Here is a 27,828-nt window from a genome sequence, read left to right as displayed (position 1 = left end):
AGGAATGTTTTATCTCTCCACCTAATTAAGCAAGAGACTGCGCTGGACCTTGATGCAAGAAGCCGCGCTCTTCACATGCTTCTGCAAGGTTTTCTGGTTGAATTTTGGGTTGGTCTCTTGCTTTCTGGTCACAGTTAAACAATTGCCAGATTTAGGGTCAGAAAAATTCTTTTCTGCTTGAAGAATGTGTGGGGTTTTTACTCTTGTGAGTGATTTAAAGCATGTTTAAAAGTACTGGAGACGTTAAGATATCATTGTGGTACACCCTTCCGGACTTCATGTCTGTTGTTGAGTATCCTGGTCCCCAGGACAAGAGAGATGAAGCACAGAGAAAGGGAATCATCACCCCTCTTCAGTGACGAGAAAACCAGCTCAAAAGTATATGACCAACATCATTGTCTTCATCCTCATATACATAAATACACATTCAGTGAAAAGAGCATGGAGCAGCACTGACATTTCTTAGTTATACTTTGGCAAATCTTCCATTGCAGCTTGTTGTTTTGTTTTGTTTCAGAGCCGAACAAAGACCCCAGGCTGTGGTCCACACTGTGGATGACGCTGGAATAGTTATTAGTGAGCAAATTACACTTTCATACTGAGTTGTTTTAAAAAGTAGGCAATGATCCAAAAAGGTGAGCAGATGCTAAATTCCAGATACCTCTCATCTGTCATCAGCAACACTACTCACTGATATCTACAGAGACTGACCTGTGCAATCAGAGTCAGTCATGAATGTGCCACAGAAATCAGGGTCTTTATCACTGATGACAATGTACAAGAGGAAGGAACAAGTTAGATTTTTAGATGAAATTGCCAGGTTGGCTGTTGGAAATACCACCTTTTCCTTTGCGAGCAGCACAGACGTGAGATAACATCAGCCTAAGGCCAAAGTACCATTTTTGCTAACTAATTTTTTTAGAAAACAAACTATCACTTTCTTGTGACATACTTCAGACAACGACAGCATCATTCAGAAATCAGACAGCGAAGTATTGAAGCCATTAACATTTTTATTAATTGAAACTCATCTTTCAAGTCACACTAAAAGCAAAAAAATGCAAACACTCAGTTATAAAATGGCAGAGCAATACTGTGACAATTCCAGCATGCTGCATGTTCTGGAGTACACACTATTAATTATCTTCATAAGCAGACAGGATGAGAGCTGCATCGTAGTTCATTTGAAATCTTCATTCTTTTGCTGATCCCTTTCCCGTAGGGTCCTCATTAAAAGATGCTGGTTAGCATAGCTTCAGAGCTGGACTGTCTCAGCAAAAATGTTCTTGCCCGTTTTCCCCCCATTCCACTTCCTAAATGTCTCAGCTGCTGAGTTAGATGTGAGACAGATGAGAAACAGCATCTTGCTGGCATAAAGCAAGCCTGACAAGGGATTCAGGCTAGTGCCTACGCTTCACATTAGCCAGATGTCAGAGGCCAGTGATGGGAACCTCTGTGGCGCCTGGTGCCAAGTTTATTAAAATTAGCACTGCAGCTTGGTAGTACCAAGTCAAAACCGCCAGTGTAGAACAAGGCACCAACTCCAGTGGTTCACCATTACTCTTTGTAAGCTCATAAAGTGAGGTGGATTCTAATAAGCATGATACTGCTATAAAGTAAGGACTTCTCAATGAGGCTGACTATCTGACAGAAGGGGTAAGAGGCACCAGCAGCAATACAGATGTCGTCTTCTCTCCATAAGTGGAGCTTAGATTGCTACATAGGGCGGTGGGGATTCCTTGGAAGGCAACTCTAAGGCTTCCTCATACGATGGCAGCACAGCCTGAAAGAGAAGACCATTAGTTATGCTCTGGGGATCACATACAGGGTTTCAAGTGGATTTGATCTCGGATGTGTTTCTCTACCTAGTTCAAAGCAGGGTTAAAAGAACCACATGGGCTGTAAGACATAAAGGGCAGAAATCCAGAAGAGTTAGAGGTCAGCAGCACTTTATAACCACTTTGCTGCCAGTCCCACCTCCTTCTCCCAAAGCATGGTTGCAATAAACAGACCAAGGCTCTTTAACATCCAGAATATAAGCCTCATTGCCTGAGCAAAGAAGTTAAGCTCAGATCATTGCAGAAGGTCATGTTGCATGCACAGCAGGGGCACACACTGCTGGCAAGACAAGGCTCATCATATTTTCCAAGTTTCAACAAGACAAATGCCTACACTTAGCATTCCATATTCTTCCTCTTTACTTCTCATCCATCTTTACAGTATCTCTTATTTTTGGAAGGTCTTCAATATCTTTCCATTGTGTCAGAGCGGCTGGATGCTACTATTAAAGAGATCATCAGTAATCTAAGGAAGGACATTGATATTCATTATTTAGCAAACTGTTAAGATGAAGTGCAATGCACCAAATCTCTCAGACGTTGATCCAGTGAAAGGTGAAGACAAACTTAAACAAGGGTAGCATTATTAGGCACAGAAACCAAAGTTCAACTGAAATCAAAAACACGTCTCTGGCTCAGCTAATACAAGTGATATATTTCCATTTATCTGCTTTGTCTGAAGCCTGAGTTTCAGGTTCCTTGCAGATACCATTGACTTTGAAGGATTTTATACAAAAATAAAGTTAAAGGAATACAATATAATTGGAAACTGATTATTAGTACCTGTTAATGCACATTTGAAGGGTTAAACTATCTCTCGGACCACCAAAGAAGCAAAAGTAAGGATCATCATGCATCTCATCAGTCTAAACCATGCTTTTTCATGGTGTAAATCTGAAACAGTCTTTACTCACCTTTTCAACTGCTTGTGGGTCGACTTTCACCTCCTCTCTCTTGCTGGCTTTAATATACTTAAAGCAGCTGAGGACGCATTTGAACATATAGGCCTGAAAAGGAAAGGGAAAGGGAAGTCTGCCATCGCATTGCAAGTCAACAGCAGCATTTCCATTTTTGCCATCAGCCTGCTATTGTCCTACTCTCTTCTCTGGAGGTAGAAGCCTGGGATCATGTGTCCCTTAAATCAGTCTCTTGTGACAACTCCATCTATTCCGAACAGGATGCTGGTGTGGGAAGTCAATAGCACTAGTAATACCACTAAATATAAAGCACATGCTTAAGACCTCTGAGAGTGCAATGGCATCAGGTAGGAAAGGAAAGCATGTCTTTCGTGTTATTTTTCTGAGCAGGCTGCAAACTTGGATGTCTCAGAAAAGCACCTTGGGCACAATATCCACCTCCCAGAGATCCAAGGCTCCCTGGTCAACTAGGACTGACCTGAAAGGTCAGCTCATTCAACAAAATCCTATACTTGCAATAGTTACACTTTTCTGACAAAGGCTGCCTTGCACCTCACAGAGTTACAAGATGCAATAAATAGAGCTTTTCTGAGAAAAATGGATCGATTGACAGATTGTGGCACAAGAAAATAAGCAAGGCCTGTGAAACATACCATATTAAATAAATATTTTCCCTACTCCGTGCAGCGAGGCGAAGTCGTGTGCCTCTTATTTTTATTGGCATAAGAGTCTACTTTAAAAACAGTTGGCATTTTCAAAGGAACATAGGGAGTTATATGCCCTGAGAACAAGCTTAGGATTTCCTAGAACAATGAGGACTGTTTGTCTTGACACAAAGCCAAGACAAAGAACGAGAACAAGGAATGCAGTATCTGAGTTGAAGGAATCCCTCTCTCAAACAAACTTCCAGAGATGAGGAGGTAAATCCAAACTTTGACCCCCTTTAGGGAACACAGGAAAAACCTTCCCCCTTCCAAAAGCCTCTTCATACAGAGAGCAAACATGCAAGCCACTGAAGCCATCGTATAAACTGTACAAAACCCCCTACTCATCCACGAAAGAAACCCCACAAAGAAATCATACAACAAAAAAATCCTTTCTTTGATTTTGAGTCTGGAAGAGTTTGCTGCACTGCCAACCTAGTATCTGCACCAAATTCAATGAAGTTGACTTCAGTTAAGACTTCTGCAAGCAATAGCAGGTTTGAGCAGAATACATTAGTACACACAGCTTATGTAAAGGCAGCCAGTGACCTTGGGATCATCTCATTACTGGCTAACTCAAAACACTCAAGAGTCACTGTAAGATACTCTTCTCCACACTGAATTAAAGAGGGAAAACTTCTCTAGCAGCCATTGATGTAATAAGTGGATGGGAAGCTTGTCCTAGAGGTGAGGAAGTGAGTAATTATGTTAAACCCGTTCCTTCATTTCCAATCGGAAATGTTTTATTCCCCTTGGTTTCTGGATTCTTATCACCGTGGTGGTGGAGGGGGATGAGTTTATGATACTGAGGTGAGATAAAGATTACTTGTGGATACACAGATCAGCAAGGGAGACTGCCCTGATGGCGCTACGTAAGCATCACCCCTTCACTCACTCTGCCCTTTGAATACTTTGCATCTCCAAGGAACTTAGACTTGAACAACTGATGATATCACTATTGGGGCTCTACAAGTAAACATACAACCAGCCACCACACTGGTAAGGAGCTGTGAAGTGCATGGAGAGACTTCCACATTGCAACAGGACATGCTCCCTCCAAAGGGTGGTGTTATATGAGAGAAAGAAGGGAGAGGAGTGTTACCATCCCCCTAGCATTGTCAGAGAAATCTTTCCTGCTAAAAGGGTGAGCAAAGTCTTGCAGGTCTCATATGAGGTCACTGGCAGAGCGTTCAGTGGGGCAGGTGCCCCATCTCTTCTCCATCTGACAGACCACTTTTTAGCTGAATTATGCTATGGTGTGGGATGCAGATAACTATTTGGGGACAGTAATTGCAAGTTGGCAGGCAAACAGCACCAGACACACAGAAACAACATTTTAGTGTAAGAGCAATAAACGCTTGCAGTGGGTCATTAAGCAAGTCAATTAACGCAAAAAGATCCTGGGCTAGTCCAACATATTTAGATACTACCTTGGTGTGGGCACTCAGTGAATTGAAACCGACGTGCCCTAAATTGGCCAAATGGCCTTTTTAGGTCTAAAATATTTCATGTTGTTACCACATTCCTCGTCAGATCTTTATCACTTGGAAGAAACTCTCTCATGAAAATGGTTTTGCTACACATGGAAGAGGGGAGGGATTGTCACTAAGTTTAAAGGATGGGGTTCCTAATAACTTGTTTGGGGGAGTTTAGTAAACCAAGGAGTACTTGTGCCTGTCCATTGTTCTTTTAATTATCCTCCCCCCATCCCTCCTCCTACAAACTCCAGCACAAGAAGTCATTGCAAGTTAAGCAGTCTTGTAGCTAACTCTGTGCAAAATTCAAATCAACCCATTCGCCAGGTCAGTGAGATTTCTGCTGAAGACCCACACTGCCAGCTGGGTTTCAGGGTTATCTCCGCTCCTATTGCGCAGTTTATGTAAATATGAAAAGATATGCTAAAGTCATGTCTGCAGTGCAATCACACAAGACACTCCACTCCACACTGGCTTGCCTGGCCACCTGGGAAGAGTCTGAATAAAAAACACTTTCCAACTAACAAGTAGCATTTTTCACTGTGACAGAATCTGCTCAAGTACCTGGAAAGATCTGGTTTTCTTAGCTGGTCTGAAACCCCTCAGTGAAAAATCTGTTCTCTGATCCATTGAAGCAAGAAGAATAGAAACCATCTCACAGTGGAGTTTTCTGAGATGTAAGCAGGATTTAGCAGCTCACAGGTTTTAATTAAATTTCAGGGTATCAGTGTGCATAACTCCACTTACATCAGTGCAGATACAGCGACCTACCCAAGTGGAAGATCTAACCTGCTGCTTAATGATCTAATTTATTTTGGCACACAATAGCAGAAGAGTTTCCTATATTTGTTTTCAAACATCTTATCCTTCCAGAGATGAATAGGCAGTAACAGTTTCTGGATGTAAGAGAGATTTTGCTTTATAACTCACATCTGCAGAAGCGTAAAACCAGTGATTTGAATATTAGACCTGCCTCAGACACTGTGCTGAGGCATAGCTCCTATTACACCCAAGGAGAGACCAGCAAGGCTTTCCAATGCCCTGGCAGATTTGAGAGAGAAGTAAAACCAATTTCTCCTGTCGCCCAGGCAAGAGAGCTTCATTTCAGCCTCAGCAGACCCTGCAGCCATTTACCTTCAGCAAGAGGACAGCAATGAACGCAATGGTGAAGGTGACCATCACTTTGGCGTATTCCTCTGTTGGTAGCTTCTCCAGGGTTGGCAAAAAGCCCTGTGAAAAGAGGGAGAGGGTCTCAGTCATAAACGCTTGTTCCCTCTACCAGGGTCCCACAAAGTGGTGGAGATCTCAGCAAGTTTCTCAGCTTGCCTCTCAGAAAGGTGGGACAGGCCACCTTCCTCTCCTCATCAGAAAGAGTACAGGGATATTTTTTTCCTCCTACTGTTTACACTCCTTTGGCAAAGATTTTCAGAAGACTATTTAAATGAGAACTAAAAGTATGACTGTTTAATAAAGATGAAAAGCTGATGCATTTTCAATGCATGCAGGCAGGCTCCGTCCAAATCATTTTGCTCTGCAATTTGCATCCATAAGATTCTTACAAGAAAAACAAGGTGTACTTTTAAGAAACACATGCATAAGCAAGCTGTCAGTCAAGAACACCGTGTTGGTGAGAACATATGGAAAATCCTCTTTTGTCATCAAACAGTGCCGTTCTGGGTATACCGTAGAGATCAGAGAAAGTTTACTCTGTCTTAACAGGCACTGAAAGAAACTTCATACGGGTTCACAGCATGAAAAATGAGCTGAGCTTGCTTATAACCTACCCCATTGTCTGAAGGCTTGAGGCTGAGATAGGTGGGGACCTCCATGTATGAGCTGCAGAGAGTGAGAATACTCAGGCAGAAGTCCAGCAGCTGCAGAGCCAGGAAAGGCATCTTTGAGCGTCCCTGCTGCAAGAAGGGCAGGGAACAGGAATTTGGTTATGATTACAAGGTTGCATCACTTCTATAGATTTTCCACATTTTACACAGGGCCTGTGCTTTGTTCACATTGACAGCCTAAGCTACTTAATTCACTTATACTAGCCAAAATGATGAGCAAACCATCTTGTTGGGCTGATGTATACAAGCTCCACAGAAGAGGCCTCTAGCTGAAGCAGTGATATTCCTAGCTTATCTCCAGCAAACCCTTCCTAGCACGGACACCCCCAGAACAACCTCCCCAAAGCCATGAGACAGAAAATAAAATCAACAGGAAGATTCCCAGACATGGGAAACTAAACAATGTCCCAGCTGTCACTAGGCATCCTTATGCACCTTCTAGCCCTGAAGGACTGCGTCCTGTCTCCAGCCACTATAGAAACTACCTCACCATGAAGAATCGTGGCCCAAGATAATGATCCTTTATTCCTACATTATGCATCGATCTCCATCTCATAGAGAACAGAGAAGACCACCCCCGAAGTGAGCCGTTACCTACCGTGTGGCTAAGGGAGGACACAGAAATGATCGCTGGGACTTGTATGTAGGAACTGAACATTGTTAGGAGGCTGAGGAGAAAGTCCAGGACTTGCAGAGCAAGGAACGGGATCAGGAGACGTTCCCTCTTCTGAGAAAGAAAAGCAATGCCAGTTATTTCTATTCTGAATGGGAGAACGAGACCAGCTATCAATACCTGAAAGGACGTATATCCAAGAATAAATACTTTTCTGGAATTTCTGCATCTAATTCCACATACTGTGGTGACAATTCATTCAGAAACAATGAAGGGCATCAACACTGATTTTTTTCACCCTCTTGGAAAGTTTCTGTGAATTTTCACTATGTGACATTGGCACTTGATCCCGTCAGAGCTGTCATTCAGCTGTCCCCAAAGTTTACCGCTACAGAGAAAGCTGAGTTCCCACACAAACGCATGGTCATTTCTTCTCCTGAAATGGGAAAGGAATCCCCAGTGTAATAAGGGAGTTACAGTTCCCCTCCAGGATCTGACTTGCAAAAGAACGAGGAAATGAGGCAATAAAACAACATTTCCAAATCATAACATTTCTATTCCTTAACACGAAAAGTAGTCTTGATGGAAATGTCACCCAGATTTGGTAAATCTGGCAGTTAGCAGCCTTGCGGATGAGCCTGCGACTGCAAACCAGCCGCCTTCCCCCTCTGTAAGAGAGCGGAGATATTTATCTGCTTTTTTGATCATACTTCAGCATTTTTGGTGAGCATCCTCTAGTCCCCTCCTCTAATACCTCCTAACTCAGGGAGGCTTCAGCCAGCAGCTAAATGTCATTTGAGGAGAACGTACCTTCACCACACCAAGGAGGAGGTTGAAGCTGATGACAAACAGCATGATGATCAACAGGAAACTAGTGATGACATCAGCTAAAAGTAATAAAAGTAATTACCACATATTACTAAAAGCTGGAGCCTAATGTCCCAATTCAATCATACCTCTAAGGAAGAGTTAAAGTGTGATAACCTTGCAGAAAGAATTGTATTGTGTATGTGGGGGAATGAATGCCACGCAGCTGGAAGGTAACCCTCTTTTCCCTTTCTACACCCACTTTTTCATCTCTCTTTGAAGCTTCTGTTTCTTTAGGCACAGGGTCAGCTCAGGCACGTGGGAGCCAAAAGCCTTTATTGCCTGGACTGAAATTTTAAATATCCTAGGCTACAATATTAAGGTAAAATGAAGTAGAAAAAAAGGCAGAGTACTTTTAGCTAATGATTAATAAGTCTGAGTTGGAAATTATTTTGTGCCTCAAAGACTGATAAAGTAACCAACAGTGAGATCTGGTGAAAGATCTGCAAGATTCACAAGCAGACAAGAACATGAGTTTTAACCACCCACCGCTGGTACGGACCACAGAGTTTCAGGGTGAAATATCTCACCTCCACTCTCTGTAGCTGTAGGACGCAATATACACATTAAAAATAAATGTGTGAGGAGAACAACATGAGACAGTTCTACCTACAGGGCTGAAGGTAATCTTTGTCAGCTGTTTTGGGTGCAGGAACGTGATCTCTTACATACACGTAGCTTCCTACTGAACAGTTCCCAGAAAGCAATTTTCCCCCTTGGTATTGCAGCCTGCCCTGATGGTGACTACCAAAGCCTTGCTTGCATTGTACAGTATACACATTTGGTCTTTGTAGCAGTCTAGACAGTGTGAGTTTTTTTGTAAAGTTGGTTTGCTTCTTAAACAAACAAACAAACAAACAAACAAAAAACAAGGGCAGCTCTCTCCAAAGGCAAAACACTGCTACTTTCGTTATCTGCCTCTGTGTAACATACAGCCTTTCACAGTGCCTCCTCCAACTCACTCTCCGATTTCTTTCTTATTGCTTTACCTGAGCTTAAAAGAGCAACAGTCTGTTTGGGGTCTCCAACTCCCAAGTGCTTAAATAAAGGGTTTAATTTTATTAGAAAAGAGCCAAACTTTTAACTTTTCTGACTTTTTTAAAGCAACTGATGCTTTCCATAGGTACGTTTCTTGAACATCAGAAATGTTTGATTACTGGCTTGCTTTTCCCCCTTGCCAACCGACCAATTTATTCCATGGCTATTAAATAAACCTAGAGCGTAACTCTATTTTTTCCTTTACCCCTTTCACTTACTTTCATAAAGAAATCTAGAAATTGTGCTTCAGCCTGTTGGATCCCTGATATATTCCAGCTGCTCTGAAATCCTTCACTGCTCCATATTACCTGTTTTTTCCCCATGAAAATGCCCCTCCATCTCCCCCAGCTTTGAGTGTTTGCCTATAGCTTTGCTATCACATTACATTTTTAGCAGGTGGGGGAGTATTTCAGCGCTTGGGCATACACCAAAGTGTCCTTAACTCACTTCCTAGCTTTGCTGACAATAGAATAAAATAATTTACAAAGGTGTTCAGACAGAGAAACCCATCCCTCTTTTTCAGACAAACAACACCAACACTGCTGTTTACAGCGACAAAACATTTGCATCGGAGCAGTCACAGCTATATTATAGTTTGGCCAGTTACTCTGTCTGAGGGAGCAAATGCAAACAGTCAGCCCAAGTCAAAGGGAGAGCCATGCTGGAGAAGGGCAGATCTACCACCCGGTGATGCCCATGGCATCTGGCAGGAGATGGGCGCCCATTGGATGCAGCAGCTGCAGCATATGCAAACTGTCAAGTACTGCATCCAGGCTCTGCTAAGCAATGTGGGTATGGACAAATGCCAGTTGAAGAAAGGACCAAAGACTATACTGAGAAGCTCTGGAGCCTTTCCAGGGTTGTAGAGGACCTGCCTGACAGCTGGGCTGAGCCACATCTGGCAGCAAGGGCAGGCGGCACCAACAGCAACGCTCTTCACATCCTTACTCTGCTAGCAGAGAGTGCACTTTATTTCATTTAAATGCATTGGTACAAAAGATATTTTAACTTCCCTTACTATTTTCTCAAGAATTAGCAATACACTTGAGTCTCCTCTAGAAATGAGATTTGCTGATGAGGAACCTTTAGTCTGAAAAGAAGCTGTGACCAGTACTTCCTTCCCTGAGGATAAGAAGCCTCTTCCTTTCTGGGGCTCAAAGGGAAAAACCCTTTGAGGAGGTTGCATCCCTCAAAGAAACAAAAATAGCTTATCTCAAGAGAGGGAGCAGCACTACAAGAGTTGCTGCACATGGAGGCGTCAGACATTCAAGACCTAAGGGAGTGATCAAAAGTATCCAACAAACACTTAACCTACATCAGGAAAAAAGAGTTTTGATGGCACAAAACAAGAAAATAGCTTTTACTTATAACTTGATAAAAAAAACCCCAAACAAATGCAGGATCTGTTTACCACAAAATAATGAGAATTGAAACGCAGAAGAGGAAGAAGTCTTAGGAAACAGCAAAGAAAGAAAACCCAAATCCAGCAAACCCCAATGAGAACAGAGAGGGCAATGGAGAAAGGGCTTTACTGCAGAAGAGGCTGCTCACAGCTTTGCAGCTCACAAGGGTCATGGGAAGAGCCTAAGCTTCAAGGGAGAAAACCAAGCCCACCTTTCAGAAGCAGGAGAGTAGAGACAAGGCTGTGATCTGGTGCACAAAGAACCAAAGTTTAACACGAGGACAGCATAAACTCAAAACAGAAAAAAGCTTAACAAAGAAGACAGACTCAGCCTTTGTAGGAAGAGCCATAAAAGGAGACAGTCCCAGTCCCATTAAACTCCAAACTGCCCGAAGCCATTTTCCCTGGTTTTCCTCCCAGAACCAACCATCAGAAGTTTGCCCCAGAGAGGATTTATCTCTTTAGCACAGTGTTTCCTCAGATTCAAGATAGCTGTGTTTTTCTGCCTCTTTCTACATGGTCTCATGCTCCAGCTCTCTCGGTAGGCTCACTAATTAATTGGACAACTGGCTGTTGCTTCTGCAGGCTAATTGCCGGCAGAACCCAGCTGAATTTTCCAAGCGGAACCTAGATCAAAAAACCCCTAAACAAAATAAAAAAGAAACAAAAAGCCCACAACCCTACAGACACAAAGGGATAGAAAGAAAAGGAAAACCAAGAGAAAACAACTTTCCACGCACTGTCTGCCTCCTATTTGTTCACAGCAAATATAGTCATGCTTTCTGCTGGCAGCAGATCTCTCCGTTTCAGGGACTTTTTAGTACCAATGGATTTGATCTCAGTAATCAAAGATTTTACTTAACCAGAATGACTTCTTCCTTTGTGGGAGCACATTTAGCAGATGGGCTGGAGTGACCCCCTTAGATAGTGTTTAGATAGCAGCTGGCTCTTAGCCCTGTCTGTGCAAACCCTCCATGAGATGGGAAAGCGGTACATGTTATAGAGAGGCCAAATGCCACCTGGAATACTTTGCAAGGGCTGGCAGAGTGGCAAGTTACCTTCCAGAACCAGCAGTAGATCCCTGGGGATCCCTGGGGTTTGAGGGACTTGCAGGCACAGCAGACCCTAGAGACCGCATTACTGTGACTAACAGGCTCTTTCCATGCCCAGCATCTGTTGTCCAAAAATATAAGATGTTAATCTTTAAATCTTTTCAGTATTTCCCTTCATGTTTAGTTGGCCTTTGTAGGATGAATGTTTGTCTCTTTTGTACTTAAAAATCCTCAGAAAAGAGCAAAATTTAGGAATTTTGAACCAAGCTTGAGCACCTGTCTAATCTCAAACACAGGGGCATCATTCCACGGTTTTCCTCTCTCTTCCTCCTGCATGTTCATTTGGGTTCCTGTCTTGGGAATAACCTGTTTTCCTCTACAGCACCTTAAAAAGTACTGGAGTAGTCAGAGAATAACAGGGTTTGTCCCTGTAGAAGGTGGGCTGGCTCTTTGAGGGCTGTTATTGCAAGACAAAAGGCAATTGTTACAATAAAGGAAATTCCAGATAAAAGGAAGAAAAATCTTACAATAAGTGATGCAGACTTGAACAGGGATGCAGAGAGGTTGTGCAATTCTAATTTGGGGGAATCTGCAAACCTCAACTGGACAAAGCCCTGGGCAAGCTGCCCAACTATGGAGTCAGCCCTGTTTCAAGCAGGAGGTCAGACTGGAGACCTCCAGGGATCCGTCTTACTTTTGCTCTGATTCAATGATTACAAAATCAGGCAGGGAAGAAATGTTGCTCCTTACAAAGCCTGCTTCACTCTTATAGCCCTAGAATATCCTACCTACAAGAATATTTCAGTTCCACAGCAACCTCCATGCTGGCAGTGGTACTTTATTGCTGGCAGAAAGTGTGGTGAGAGCTTGCCCCCTTTGAGGTGCACCTTTTTCCAAAAGCATACAGGTATAAACAGCAGCAACAAATAAATAAACATGCTCTTTCTAGTCTCCTAGAGATCCCAGGGAACTTAATGAGAAGGAGTATATATGTGTTGTGAAATAAATGCCACTTTCCTTGGGAAGGTGGTGTAACCAGAATGGGGGCATATGACAGAGCCTCCGCAGAGCTGCACTAGATATTTGCGATGCTAGCAAGTAGTACCAAAAAACCCCTACCCATCCAACAGGAAGAGAGAGCATTTATTTGCCAAATGTCTATTTTTTATTAACTTCACATAAAGGTTTTTGCCCTGAATGTAGCCAGGAGGGACATTGAATGAGTCCTAATATTTCTCATGAATGCAGAGAAACCCCTTTCTATTTTATGGCCCAATAACCTGGCATGGGAAATACAAACAGGGCTCATAAAGCTGTGGTTTAACAGTTGCATTCAGAGATTGTCAAGGACGGCAGTGTGTGATGGTGTTGCTGATAAGCTGCAGGGAGTTGTTTCTGCACAGCTGCATTCAAAGGATGGGCAGGACATGGGGAGTGGGATCGAGTGCACCCTCAGCAAGTTTGCCGATGACACCAAGCTGTGTGGTGCAGTTGACACGCTGGAGGGAAGGGATGCCATCCAGAGGGACCTTGACAGGCTTGAGAGGTGGGCCCTTGAGAACCTCATGAAGTTCAACAAGGCCAAGGGCAAGGTCCTGCACATGGGACAGGGCAATCCCAAGCACAAATACAGGCTGGGTGATGAGTGGATTGAGAGCAGCCCTGCAGAGAAGGACTTGGGGGTATTAGTGGATGAAAAACTGAGTATGAGCCAGCAATGTGCGCTCACAGCTCAGAAAGCCAACCGTATCCTGGGCTGCATCAAAAGAAGTGTGGCCAGCAGGTCGAGGGAGGTGATTCTCCCCCTCTACACCGCTCTGGTGAGACCACACCTGGAGTCCTGCGTTCAGCTCTGGGGCCCCCAGCATAAGAAAGACATGGACCTGCTTGAGTGGGTCTAGAGGAAGGCCACAAAGATGATCAGAGGGCTGGAGCACCTCCCTATGAGGACAGGCTGAGAGAGTTGAAGTTGTTCAGCCTGGAGAAAAGAAGGCTCTGGGGAGACCTTATAGCGGCCTTCCAGTACCTAAAGGGGGCCTACAGGAAAGATGGGGAGGGACTCTTTATCAGGGAGTGTAGTGATAGGACAAGGGGTAATGGCTTTAAACTGAGAGAGGGTAGATCTAGATTAGATGTAAGGAAGAAATTCTTTACTGTGAAGGTGGTGAGGCACTGGAAGAGGTTGCCCAGAGAAGCTGTGGATGCCCCCTCCCTGGCAGTGTTCAAGGCCAGGTTGGATGGGGCTTTGAGCAACCTGGTCTAGTGGAAGGTGTCCCTGCCCATGGCAGGGGGTTGGAACTACATGATCTTTAAGGTCCCTTCCAACCCAAACCATTCTGTGATTCTGTGACTCTATGTTTCTATGACCAGCAAGGGAAAGATTCTGTGATTCTGTGATTCTATGTTTCTATGACCAGCAAGGGAAAGATTCTGTGATTCTGTGATTCTATGTTTCTATGACCAGCAAGGGAAAGAAGCCTCCCAGTCCCTTTAGCCGGATTTGCTTTTCATCAGAGAAGGAGGAAATATTTTCTGCATAGTAAATGGTATGCATAGGATATGGTAAATGCTGTGCACACAGGTCTTCAGGCATAACTGAGGTATTTTTCTTGGCTGACTGGACAGAAATTGAAACAACTTTTCCAGTTGTACTTTGTCCACAGCCTCAATTTTTATAGTCTTTAATGAAAAATAAAAGTGATTAACGCTCAGACTGTACACAGGCATGAATTGAAGACATCCTAAAGATCTGGCCTATGGCAAGCAGTGGGGTGTAATCTTTTCAAGGCAGAAAACCATTCATGTTAGCAGCTTAGAACTGGTAAGGAGGTTTTAATTGAAATGTTTTTTGGGGGATTGCTTTTTGGTTTTATTTTTCCAGCAGAAAGAGCTAGTCTGCCAAAGCTCATATGCTTTCAGGAATGAAGCACTGCCAAGAAGACTTTTGCTGGGAAGGCTTCTCAGCTCCAGGATGAGATTTCTAATAGACTGTAAATGGGGGAGGCTGCATGGGAAATGCACATCCAAATTTCTGCTCTACGTGAGGTAGAGCATAGAGATGTGAACGTAACTCTTCTAAATTGCAACTGAATGCCCCAAATCACCACGCAGCAAAGTTTGTCTCCTGTTCCCTCTGCCTGGCCAAATTAATCTTGTGTTATTTCTTCAATATTAGTTAGGTAGTAAATTTAGATCTACTTTAGATTAGCCAACATCCTGGCATTGACCCCACTAGGGGTGGAAAAATCATCTGCAAAGCTCCCAAAGACAAAGAAGAACCTGGGTCTTCTTCCCATTTTAATCCAACATTTTCAGCAGGTCTTATACTAATTTCTTGGTGAGCTTTCATTGAAAAGCAAATTTCAGAGGAGCGCTCTCAGCCCTGTGCTGCCTGTGGCATCTTGTAAGCCAAGACAGCAAGGAGTAGCAGGCTGCAAGGGACAGAGCATCCCTCTTCTAAGGGCAGCTGACCCAGTCACCCTTCCCATTACCGTAGCTATTGCAAAAACCTACAACAATCCCAATTCTCCTTCCCCTCCCTGACCACACCTGTGGAAGTCAAGGCCCATCCCACACCCTCTTTTTAAGGCAGCAAAACATACTGCTGAGAAATCTTGAGGGAGCTCTGATTCCTTATAAAGCACTCCTATATGTATTTTTTCCTACTGTATCATGTGAAAAGCATTTTCCCATAAACCTTGCCTTGTTTATATTCTTGGGCCATGACTACAGCGTTAGCATTATATATTCTGAGACGTGCTTTAATCTGGCAGGATCTACAAATAGAGCAGCAGATGCTGAGGGCATCGAGAGAACCTCTCCCCAAATTGTTCTCCAACTCTTCCATCTGGGTTTTGAAGTCAAATTGAACTTTTTGTGCTGCTTTGCTGTATTGCTTCCCTGCTAGTTTCTGGAAATAGAAGGGTTGCAGTGTGTTTATTCCAACTATAATCAGAAAACACAATCTCCCAAGCAGAGCCCTTTGAAATGCTTGGGAGGAGAAGCCAAGTGGAAGTGCTGGGGATTTCATTATAAAATGTTCCTTTTTGTGTAGGAGGCAGTGGAAGAGGGGGGAGGGGGAAGACCTGTCATTTTGATTGTGTGGGAAGAGGGGGGGGTGTTAAAAATGGGGCCAATTTCACTTGGAACAGTTCTATTCTTAAAGAGAACCCTCCAGATTTGCAGAAATGCACGTCTTGCTGAGAAAGCATATAATGGTTTTGTATGGAAATTATCTGAAAAATCTGTCTCAACGATTTGTTTCTTTTTCTTTAAAGAATATTTTACTTAGATACTTGAAGAAAAGTAAAAATTATTGGCCTCGGATGATCTTTCTGCAAAAAATAATGAAAAACAATTGTCATTTTTACATAACTGTATCTGTGGGAAAGTATTCTGATCTGCAAACATCATGTTCCGTTTTCAGCCGTTCAGTTCACTGTATTAGTCAGAATGCATGTGCATACTCCGCCATCAGGAAAAAATATTTCCAATTATGCCCATGTCCAAGCCAGGTACATCAAAACAAAACAAAACAAACCCAACAAAGAAAACAAACCCAAAAAAGGGAGGAAGACCTTAAGGTCACACTTGCATCATGTTCTTCAGTTTTCATCTGTAAAATTAAAACTAGAAACACATATTACAGAAATGGAAAACTAGATTCTCCTGCCTATGTTTTGCTGATCCCAGCCACCTGGAAAACAGCCGGGTTTTAGAGCCTGTTCAGTGTGTTGCATGTTGCCCTAATGGGAAAGCTCTGCAGAACGCATTTTCCAAAGCAGTCATCATGCCAGTCTACATTGGGTGTTGAGTTGAGCCACAGCTGCAGGGGGACCTCTGTGGACCACAGCTAAGCAAAGTAGCCTCCAACTCACCCAGACTGGACTATTTTGGAAATAATGCCCCGTGTGAAAGATGTGAACCATGACAGTAGACCCTTGCTTGGTGTCCTATTAGCAGGACTCACCCAAATGTCCATTTTCTGCTCACTGTTGATGCCTTTCAAAACAACCTTGGTGGATCACAGTGGTGCCTCCTAAAACCCAGCTGGGCTCTATTGAAAAATGTGAACCCATCTGTTAGCAATATCTTCACCCAGACAGTGACTATGCCTGTTTTGGTGCTTTCCACTATGTCTGACTCCTACCCCGGGGACAAGTGAGTTTGGGATGTGCAGGAATCTGCTGGACTTGGTTTCCTTTTTCTCCACTTACAGGGGCCTCTCTGTACATGCTTGCAGCCTGGGGAAGGACGCACTGGAAAAGCAGGGAACAGGCAAGTCCTTGCTGCTGTGAGTTGCATCTTTCTCTGACTATGAGCCTTCTCCGTAGGGAGAGACAATGCAGGGTGTGGGAGCCTGGTTTCCGTCTTTCTGCACACAGCAGAGAAGGGTTATCTCAACTTGTGGTTTTACACTGAAAAGTGACTAAGAAAAGGAAAAAGCACCCTGCGTTTGTTCCTTCCAAACAGCTTCACGCAGGATTAGCCTGGTTAAGTAATATTTGAGGTTTGGGGAGTTATTTTCTTTCAAATGGCACCCCACATGAGATATCTGCCAGGTCTCTGAAAGCTGAGCTAGATCCTTCCGAGCTCAAGCTGTAGGAATTCAATCATCCGTGATGAATGTGATGCTTGTGACTGTGGAATATGAAACAGCCTGGCTGCTTCTTCCAGACAACCAATGTTCTGCAAAAAACACCAGGGGTTGGGAAAATCTGGGGATGGGGGCCAAAGGGACGGGGGAGAAGGGAGGTGTGCTGGTGTGGCTCTCTGAAGTGCCTTCAGCTGTGAGGTAGGAGACCCCTGCATGGCATGATGGATGATGAGAAGAGGATGGCTCCATGGCATAGAGGGCAGGGTATTGGTGGCAATGTCAGGTAGCCCACACACCCATGGGATGTAGCGTGGGGCTGCGATTTCTCCCCTCTCTGGGACCCCAAGGCCACTGGCCAGACTAGGTCCATGGAGGAGCTGGGCAAACACTTTAGTGTCTGACTTCCAGTTTTGTTGGAAAATGCCCAACATGTGAAGGAAGTCAACAGTGTGTGTAAGGCTTAGATGATCTACAGTTGGTGAAAAGAAAGAGAAGGGGAAACCAGGACTGTCAGATTACTCCAAAGTGTATTGCAGAGGGAGTGGGAAGGCTGAAAGAGTATAAGGGTACTGGAGAGTTTGGGCTGAGGGCCTGATCCACTGAAATAAAGACAATTTCTCTGGGCTCCACATTGGTCTCCGAAAAGCCAACACAGCCACGGCCTAAACAAAAATCCAGATCTTTAGAGCCTAAATTTTGTCTCTGGGTCTGAGCTTTTGGCCCATCGGCTCTGAATACCAGTTTCCAATTTTCTTTGATGAAAAAGAGGGACCAATGCAGGACGTTGGGCTCCCTCTCAACCCCACAGACCCTTGCTGCTTTCCGGCATCCCAGTGACCTACCAATTCTGTAGTAATCCTTGTCCAGGTCTTTGCAAAAGCCTTTCCCACTCGCCACCTCCAGGGAGTACTCAATCAGCAGCAAAACGCTCATAACCTAGGGGAACAAAAGCAAAAGACACAGTTCAGTGGGCTTTGGGACAACTTCCTATCAACAAATCCGTTTCCAGGGAGCATGCAATGGCCACAGCCCTAATTGCAGGATGAGTCTCCAAGTGAGACAGGCACGAAGGGTTCAAAATCCTGTACAAGGAACAGGAACCATGCATCTCATCTTGTTCCTCACTTTCGTCCTCATTCTCCGATCTCTGCTGTCCTCCCTCATGCTTGGTACGTGTTTCATTTCTTCTGCATTTTTAGGCTGTAGCAAGCTGGAGCACAGCATGGTCTGCCAGTCTTATACCTACAGCTGCACTTTCCAAAAGCAGCATAGTGTGTGCTGCGTTATTTTAAAATTGGCTTAACAGCGTGGGTGGCTGGGGAGGAGGCCTGCTGCTACGTTCCCCGAAGATGCAGGAAACACAGGCGTGTCACCCCGCAGCTGCGTCTCACTGTCTGGACAAGCTCTCTGACCTCTCTGCTGCTGTGCAAAGAGCTGCCACTTCTCCTCTGCCTGAGCTTTACCCCTGTCCAGGAGGACCTCTTTGCCACAACAACAGGGCACAGCCTGAGAGCAGAGAACAGGAGGCAGACCGGGAGAAATGCACAGACCATCATGCCCTGTGCAACTTTTCCTCAGAGACTTGGGAACTGAGTCTGCAGGAGAGGAAATCCTGAGGTGTGTAAAAAATGGAGAAACCTGTCCAACGTGACTCTACATCTTCACCCCACCAACACCGAGTCCAGCATTGGGAGCACCCATTCTGCAGACTACCAGGGACAGTAGCCACCAACAAAAGTACCATCAACAAAAAAGAGGTTGCCGTGAAGAGGTGAATGAGAGAAGCCATTTTATCTAGACCGCACAACCTCTGGCTGTGAGTCGTCTGAAGCCCACACCGATGCAGGAAGCAGGTTTGTATCTGCCACCAAGATCAACACAAGCTCGGGTACCATAGAGCTGAAACAACTTTTCCGCAATAGCTATAGCAGTCTTTCATTTCAACAACTGCTTAAAGAAGTGACGCAGGCAAGGAGGAACCGGAACTGTTGTGGTCTGCGCTCGTGTTTGCAAACTTTATGTATGGGAAAGAGCACAAAACCAGCAACTGCAGGGAGATGAGGCAAACCTGACTGTTAAGTGAACAGAAGAGAGAATATTTTTTGTCTTTTGCAGAGCAAAGGCTGGAGGTGCCATAAGAGATCCAGACAGAGTTCAGGCAGGAGTCACGTATAGTCAGATGTGCTAGGGCTGACATTGCAAGCAAACAAAACAAGGAGGCATGGAAAGAAAGGCTTTGCATTGCCCCAGAAATGGGGAAGCATAGCTGGGAGGGAAGGCCTGCAGCAGAGACAGGAACTGAACGCAGACTCTCCCACTGTCTCTGCGTTAGCTGCAGAAGACCTAAAAACTATTTTCAAAACCAAATTCATCAACTTTCTCTGCCACAAGCTGCAAGTGCAGTTTCCAGAAGAGCTGTAGCACATCCCCCGGAGCCCTTTGCTTCTAAAGCAAGCATCCACCAAGCCACACTCTTGCTGCAGTGGGGACTGGGACCCTGTGTCCCACCACGAGCCTTCCCTCTGAATTTATAATACTGTCTAGAGTCTGAGTTGGAAGAAAGGATGTGTCATGTTTTCTCCTGGCCTGTCTGATATCAGGTTGTTCAACAGCTACATGAGACACTGCTTTTTTTCATTTTTTGCCATGCAGTAAATGAACTTTGTGATTTGTTTGTGAGGCTGATAGAAAAAGGAGAAATATCTAGATCTCATTACATGGGGACACAAGAAAGTTAACATGAATTCAGTTTAATGTAACAGCATTTAAAGTCCCATGGAAGCACTGAACCTTGTCAAGGATGAAATTGCATCGATCTGAAGTTTCTTTACACCTGACAGTCTCCCCTGGGATGTAAAGGATCTCTTAACTAACTACATGGAGATCACATGCTGACTTCAAGTGCCCTAACTTATCTGAGAGGTTTCATGTACATGCTCCTGAAGAGATTTCGCTTCCCTTATTGCTACTGTTGGTCAAACCCCTCAAATGTCAACATGGGAAATATAGGAAGAAATTGCTTTTTCAGGTTTCTGTTAAATGGAGGCCTGAGCAAAATGGATGACCTGAGCCCTAAATATCAGTTTCATTCCTGAAAGACGAGTGAAAGCAGGACGTCAAATCCCAAATGCTCCCATCCCAGATGGATTTACAGCCAGAGCAGAGCCAGATGCTAAACTTCAGTATGAAGAACCATCTCTAATGTCTATCAAAGAGGGGAACAGTAGAGGAAAAGTGGCCCTAGTTTCCTTGCAGGTGTTGAAATGAGCCACACAACCAGACCAACTGCAGTCACATAAAATAAGTACATGTCAGATAGAAAACCCAGTCCCAACCTGAAAGATTAAGGAGAAGACTTCTAAAGTGAAAGTTGGTTTAAACTTTCCATTTAAAAGGGCTTTTGCATAAAAAGAATGAGCCACTGCACTGCAACAAGATAAAATAGACAATCGTCTCTGGGCCTTTCCCTTTGCTTTCCATCACAAGTGCTGTGTGAGGACCAGGATACCTCTCCATCCCCTGACTTTGGCTTTGACATGCTGCTGCCTGGCATATCTCTTTTATTCTTGTAGAGAATATACATACAAGGTGATGAAACCTCTACAGTGGGCTGCTCACCTCAATTTAAGAAGGCAGAGGAAGACTGATGTGTGTCTGCCCAGCACTCCTTGCTCCACAAAGCTGTATATATTCTCGCTTGAGATTCACCCTTCAGCTCCAGAAGAAACCGAAAGGTCCCCATTTCAGACAGACAGGATGGCTCAGACAAGCATCCAGTTCCCTTTCTTATTGCTATGTCATGACAGGAGAGAGGCAGGCTTAAAATAGGAAATTTCACCTCCTGCCACTCAATTCACAGCTCTCTTGCTGTGCTGCAGTCTCCCAGCCCCTCCACCAGCCAGCCCTTCCTATTTCATCTCCTGGAGCTGCAGCTTTGGGAAGACACCTGTGGTGGTTTAACCCCAGCCGGCAATTAAGCACCACACAGCCGCTCGCTCACTCCCCACCCTCAGTGGGATGGGGGAGAGAATTGGAAAAAGAAAAAAAAAGTAAAACTCGTGGGTTGAGATAAAGACAGTTTAATAGGACAGAAAAGGAAGGGAAAAAAAAAAAAATAGAATATACAAAACAAGTGATACACAATACAATTGCTCACCACCCGCTGACTGATGCCCAGCCAATCCCCACGCCGCCGTGTACCCTGTCCAACTCCCCCCAGTTTATATACTGGGCATGATGTCATATGGTATGGAATATCCCTTTGGTTCGTTTGGGTCAGCTGTCCCGGCTGTGTCCCTTCCCAGCTTCTTGTGCACTCCCAGCCTCCGCTGGCAGGGCAGTATGAGAAGCTGAAAAGTCCTTGACTTAGTATAAACACTGCTTAGCAGCAACTAAAACATCAGTGTGTTATCAACATTATTCTCACCCTAAATCCAAAACACAGCACTATATCAGCTACTAGGAAGAAAATTAACTTTATTCCAGCTGAAACCAGGACAACACCTCCCATCTTGTTGCTGCCTCTGTTTAAAAGTGCTTCAAATTTCTTGGGAAAAGATCTGTAACACCAGGAAATGAAGTGACTTTTAGCCAAATAGTATAGGACTGAGGTAGAGCCAGTCGTTAAATCAAGGCAGCTAAATTGGGGGTGTCTTGCAAGGCAGAATCTTAACAGCATGACACACACAGCCCCCGTTCCCTGGTGAATAATTTTGCTGCAGCTGCAGTAGGGTTAAACTGCTGTTAGAGATTGTCATGTGCCTTTTTCTTCTGAAATATGTGCAGCTTGATTAATCTCCAAATAACTTTTCTTTATGCACATGGCCTTGGTGTGATGGCTGCTCCTTTTTTTTTTCACACTGAGTGTTTCTGCAACAAGAGCTTGAAGCTATAATGAACAGGGGTCACTGGGGACAGTGACAACCTGCTCCGACAGTGAATTGGGGTGCTGTGAAGGTTTCTGACAGAGGTGCATGCAAGCAGGTGACACCCAGCACTTTGAAGGCAAATAGCACCACATATAACTGCTGTACTTTCAGAGCTTCACCTTTTCTTACTTTAATTTAAAAGTGGTTGTTGTGGCAGGGTAGGATGAAGTGAGGAGTGTTTTTAGCTCCCATTTGGTTTCCTTTCAAAACATTTTATCTTTTCCTTCCCGCTGCCTCCTTCTCCCCCTCTTGTTTGTGCAACAGAGATGCTCCAGGAGGACGAGGGAGCAGCACAGGGTCTGCTGAACATCTTGGGTCAGCCACAGCCTGGTGAAAGCACAATGAATCACAGCTCTGTACCAACATGTGTCACGTCCACAGGTGAGGACTGGACCTGGGGAAGGTCCCAGAGATGAGACTCTGTTCCTTGAGTTAAAAAGCTGCCGAAGACAAGAGCTTGTCTGCAGCTGAGACCAGACCAAGGTACAGACACGCTGCTTTCTGAGACTTTCTTTGGCTCTAATCAAGGACTAGTAGCAAATGAATTGCAGATTTTCTGCCCATGCTGTATGCACAGAAGCAACTTTCCAGCCTTGTTCTTGAAGCTAATGTCAAATAACTTGAAGTCTGTTCATGCCTGGGAGGAGCTGATGAGCAGGACAAATTCCTCCATGCTTTCTTTGAAAGTCACCTGCAAGTCACCTCACAACACCTGGTGAAGCTTCGCTGATCACACAACTCTGTCCCCTCCTCGTTCCCCTCCTTCTACTTCCCGTTTGTTTGAGAATGCCCACGATTTATTTCAACTGTCTAAGGAGAGATCAGCAGTGAGACAAATCTAATTTATAGGAGGACAAGACATCACCACAAAGCCTGAGAGCTTGTGTTTGATGGCATTACTATCACCCAGCATCACTATGATTCATCACTAGGACCCACAGCAATAATTTATACTGATACAAACCAACAGTATTGATGTAGCAAATCATCCAAGTCACTACTGAGTTATAAATCCCCTTTTCTTTTTCCCTCCCTCTGCCCAGCTGCAGCTACGTGATCAAAAAGGTGGAGAAGAGGTAGGGAAAAAAATGGTTGCTATTCTGTGTTATCCCTTAAAGAAGTAAGACAAGACAACCTTCTCCAGAAATTAAACTGTTTTCCAAGGGATTCTGTGTAATAGAAACCCACTGAGATGATACAGTAGGTACAGACACATTGGGATCCGCAGGGACTTGGGGAGTTACAGGCTTCGGTGTTGCAGTGATGGTCACTCTGTCAGGAGCCAGCAGCAGCAGGGTTGAAGAGCTGAGGGCTCAGGCTGCCCCTGCCCATTCCCCATATCCTTTACTGGATCAGCCCTGGTCTTCAAGAGCATCTCTGGCTCCTTAGTCTAAACCCAAGTTGCATGTTAGTTGCTAATGCTCCCTGGCACCACGTGCCCTGCATTGATCTTGTACATCATGCTTGTGCATGTCTTATGGTAATCACTATTCTAGTTTTGCAATGATGTGCCACAAAGTTGCAGAGGGTGACCCCAAACCCTCCTGACCACCAGCCACATCCAGCTGGTCACTGCGATGGTGGTTGAACTGCACAAGAGCTGTCATTTAGAGACACGGGGCTGCTTCCTACCCAGGCAGCCCTGGCACTGGGGACTACCAATGCGGGCGGAGGGAGAGCAGAGCAAGGACCCGGCTATGGCTCTGCAGCATCCGCTCCAAAAGCCTGGTGAGATCCCATGCTGAGTTCATGTTGCTTGTGATCTGTCAGGCGTAGGGTGAAGCCAAATCATGCCCTGGCAGAGCAGAAAGGGGACACATGCAGGTGGCTTTGACTCCAATGTGAGAGTTTGGTCCCCATTAAAATATCAGGCGGAGTTATTACTGCTACGTCCTTTCCTGTGAATGTGCTTAAGACATGCTGCGGGTGATGGGCAAGTCTGTTTTAAAAATGATCTCAGGGTCACATTCATACTCAATGCAGACTTGTCCCACATAAAAGAGGGTCAATGGGTAGCTCCAGCACTAGACCCCCGATTGCCCATACTGCCATACTTAGCTTGCTCCCTGGCTTTGGTTTGAAACACTCCAACCACCTTTCTTCAAGACCAATCTGCTCCAGAAGGATCTGACCCCAAGCCAGGCAGCATCCCTTAGCTTCAGGGCCCAGGATCAGTCCTTTACCCTCTTTTAGTTAGCAATGCAGAGAATGTAAGTGTTTTGTCGCCGATACCTGTTCAAAACTCATCTAGTGTCTTCAACAGATCCACAAAACTTTTTTGAAATAACACATCTTTCATATGATGGCACTGGTAATAAAGTTTTCACTGTTAGCCACCAGCACCGAAAGGTGGTGTCTCATTCTCCTCCATCACACACTGGTGCAAATCAGGAATCTGTATTGTTGTTAGTGGCGTCATGGTGAAACACTTACGAGAAAAATGTGCTTCAGTTCAAAGCGTTTGCTGACTTCTGAGAAAGACAAAGGATGCTTTTTTATGATTCACCCTCCCAGCTAGGAAAAAATAATTCGTTTTCTGTACCTCTGTTTCACCACTGATAAGAGATAGCCCACGTCGCACAGTGTGCTTGTAGCTCTCTGGAGAAAATGTGTTGTAGTTCCCTGTCTTGTGTTTCCCACCTTTGCACAGACCTTTAATTTTGCCAGCTCCTCTTCAGATCTTGGCTATACTTCCTACCAGGGTCCCATTTCTAAAGAGCTCATGACCATCCCTCTGTGACGGCTATATGTTTAATTGGTTGTAAGAAATTGCTTGTGCTCTGCTGCAAACTCTCAGCTTTGATAAGTTTCAATTTTTGTGTCTTGGGGTGATGAGAATGCACAAGAAATGCAGCAATTTCTTTTTCTTTAAAGCAGTGAGATTATAAGCTTTGAGCTTGTGGCAAAAGAGGAGTAGCCTGCCCAGGGTGTAATCTAGATGCTCAAAAAGCAGAAGGCAAAAAAGGTTCTAAAATTGCATGATTCTTTTAACCAACCTCATAATATTTTTGAGGTCCCCAAATGATTAAAATATGGCATGGAAATGCCACTACAGCACCTGGCTTTCAAGTAATGCCAGGGGAAAGATGTTGGCAGTTACATTGCATGAAGATGCAGTGTAGACCCAAGTTTCTCTGCTCTCCTGCTCTGGGCTGGCATGGGACCATCTCCTGCCCCAAACCAGGGAGGTGCAGAGATGCTGCGCTGCGCCCAAGCACAGCCACCCCCCTCACTCGCTGCCTCCAGCAACCCACAGTGCTGCTGACTCCCGGCGTGTTTATAAAATCCTGTCATTCACTGAATGCTTTCCCTTTATCTTACTGTCCAAAAAAGCAACTAAGCTGATCTCCAGATTTCTTTGCCTTTCATTTCATGAGTTGAATCCTCCACCAATATATGCAGGCATGGCATCGTGGAAGTCAAAACCATTAAACCAGCACGTCAGACTGCTGTCTAGGCTTTGTGTGAGTGAGGAGAGGGCTACGGTGCAGTGAGGATTTGCTCAGGCAGCTTGGATTGCTCCTGCTGCCCCAGGAAAGCAGACCGGTGCTGCAGGGGGACCATGGCACGTCCTTCCCATGCGTGGCATGGCTGCCACAGCTGCCATGCCCAGCATGTATTTGCAGGCTACAGCTCCCCTCACTCCACTTCTCCTGTGCGAGGAGCGGGTTAAGAGCCCCTTATTAACCGTTACCACCCTGCAGGCTCCCAACCCGTGACTGTGCACAGCGAGTGCAACAGATGGGGTTATTTCAAGTGCCTCTGCCGTGCGAGAAACCACATCCTCAGTATGACTTAAAGCCATCTGAAAGCACCTCTGTGCAACCGGGTGGAGGGGAAGAAATGTCCCTCCAGGCTCTGCTGCCTCTGTTCGCTGCCATCTGCGCCCACCCCCGAGCAGTTACGCCAGCTGCCTGGCAGCTGAACACAGCCACAGATCCAAACGGAAACCAAAACGGTGCATATAGTGTCCAACTGCCCGTAGACAGAGAAATGAGGCAGCTTTGCCCACCCGCCCTTTGCTTGCCTGGGGCCCAAATCCCTCCTCCCTCCAGTGACCCACAATTTCAGCACTCCCACAGTTTCCGTTGCCAACGTGCTGCCCAGTTTCTAACCAACAGGTCCAGGTAGCCGTGCTGAGCCCTGGCCAAGCCACACACCCCTGCATGAGTAAAAGCTCCTGCATTAAGCTGTGAGGGGAAAACAGGAAGCAGAGTGAGTTTCCATGAGCTCCAATTGGTAGAGCCAGGGAAAAGATAGTTAAAAACCCCTCCCAGTACAATAAATTTCTTCCTGCCCCCCCCCCCCCCCCCCCCCCCCCCCTTCTCTTTTGTCCATCCCTCTTAAATCATTGTTTTTTCTCTTTTGGGAACGCAGAAATGTCAACAGTCAGGAAACCTTGTGATCTGCAATGACTACACCTTCTGCAAAGATTACACCTCTGCCTCTCTTTTCTTGTCTCCCTCTCCCTCTCCCCCCTTTCAGTTCTGTAACTTACCATGTGGAAGATCCCTAGAGCGACTGTTGCTGTCTTGATGTTGAAGAAGCAACATTTAGGGGGCTCAGGGGTCGTTTGGGCAGTCATTTTTTGATCCCTCTGCCCAACTGTGAGTTAATGAGGTTGAATTTGCAGCAACCGCCCCACTGAAAAGCGAAGCGAGCAGTGCAGCTCAACTTCCTTCCTGGTCTATAAATGTGTTAAGTCATCTACAAAGTCACATGAGGTCTTTGATTTCTCAATAATAAAGAAAGCAAAATTGTGTTGCTTTTCGAACAGATCTTTAACTGCTTGCACATCCCAGATGGCAAATGTAAGCACAAATACTGCTTCGGGCAGGTGGTGTCCAGCAAGTGAGGTATACAGGGAGAGGAGGGATCCAAAGCAGGGTGCAGCTTTGTCCTACGAAAATCATCAGAAACAGAAGCAGGGGGCCAAGAATTTCACCTTAAACTTGACCTGCTGTTTTTGCAGTGAAGCATCCAAGTTCCTCAGTTTGAAGCGGCTCGTTCCTTGCCAGCAAAGTCAACATTCCTTGGAAGTGCTCCTGGGAGCCGATGCTTGAGCAGCCCTGGACTCTGGGACCAGAAGGATGGTGGGACTCCACGGGTCAAGGTTGTTGGCTGAGAGATCTGCAGATTTGCTCCTGGTTCCTGGGACAGCTGATGTGATTTATGCTAGTCAGCTCTTGAAAAAGAAAAGCAACAGAGATCTGAGCCTGGTGACTTTTAGCCACTGTGCAGGACGTCAGACTGTCTGCCCCCGCTTGAACTTACTAAAATGTGCTCTGTGCGATATATTTATTACCATTCTCATAAAAACAATTTTTTCTTCTCTTTTCCCCTTTCCTCACTCTATGGGACAGAAAAATCATGCTTTAGACCTTCCGTGGAGCAAATTGACCTGAGTTTCTGGCTTCCTGGGAAAGGGCTGGTATGCCACAGCAGGGTGGCAGCTCTCCAGCAGGTAAATGCAGGTACATGTAATGAGAGAGTTGGGCACACTCAAACAAACTCTCAGGGGACTTGCGTGCCAGCATGCCTGGTTTCAGCATCCCAA

At 45.1% G+C, this 27,828-nt stretch overlaps 1 protein-coding gene across 1 annotated transcript; it reads right to left on the bottom strand.

Annotated features, from left to right (window-relative positions):
• Positions 1-993: 993 nt before the first annotated feature.
• LAPTM5 (lysosomal protein transmembrane 5) lies at positions 994-26,856 on the bottom strand. The gene is made up of 8 exons (XM_050909921.1): positions 26,770-26,856; positions 18,186-18,279; positions 8,199-8,275; positions 7,374-7,502; positions 6,719-6,844; positions 6,069-6,164; positions 2,753-2,845; positions 994-1,783 (listed from the first exon to the last, which is right to left on the bottom strand). The coding sequence occupies exons 1-8, from the start codon at positions 26,854-26,856 to the stop codon at positions 1,709-1,711; spliced, it is 777 nt and encodes a 258-aa protein (XP_050765878.1). The 3' UTR covers positions 994-1,708.
• Between the last annotated feature and the right edge of the window lie 972 nt (positions 26,857-27,828).

This window comes from Gymnogyps californianus, chromosome 22, assembly GCF_018139145.2.
Source record: "Gymnogyps californianus isolate 813 chromosome 22, ASM1813914v2, whole genome shotgun sequence".
Taxonomy (NCBI): Eukaryota; Metazoa; Chordata; class Aves; order Accipitriformes; family Cathartidae; genus Gymnogyps; species Gymnogyps californianus.
This window is presented reverse-complemented; position numbering and strand designations above follow the sequence as displayed.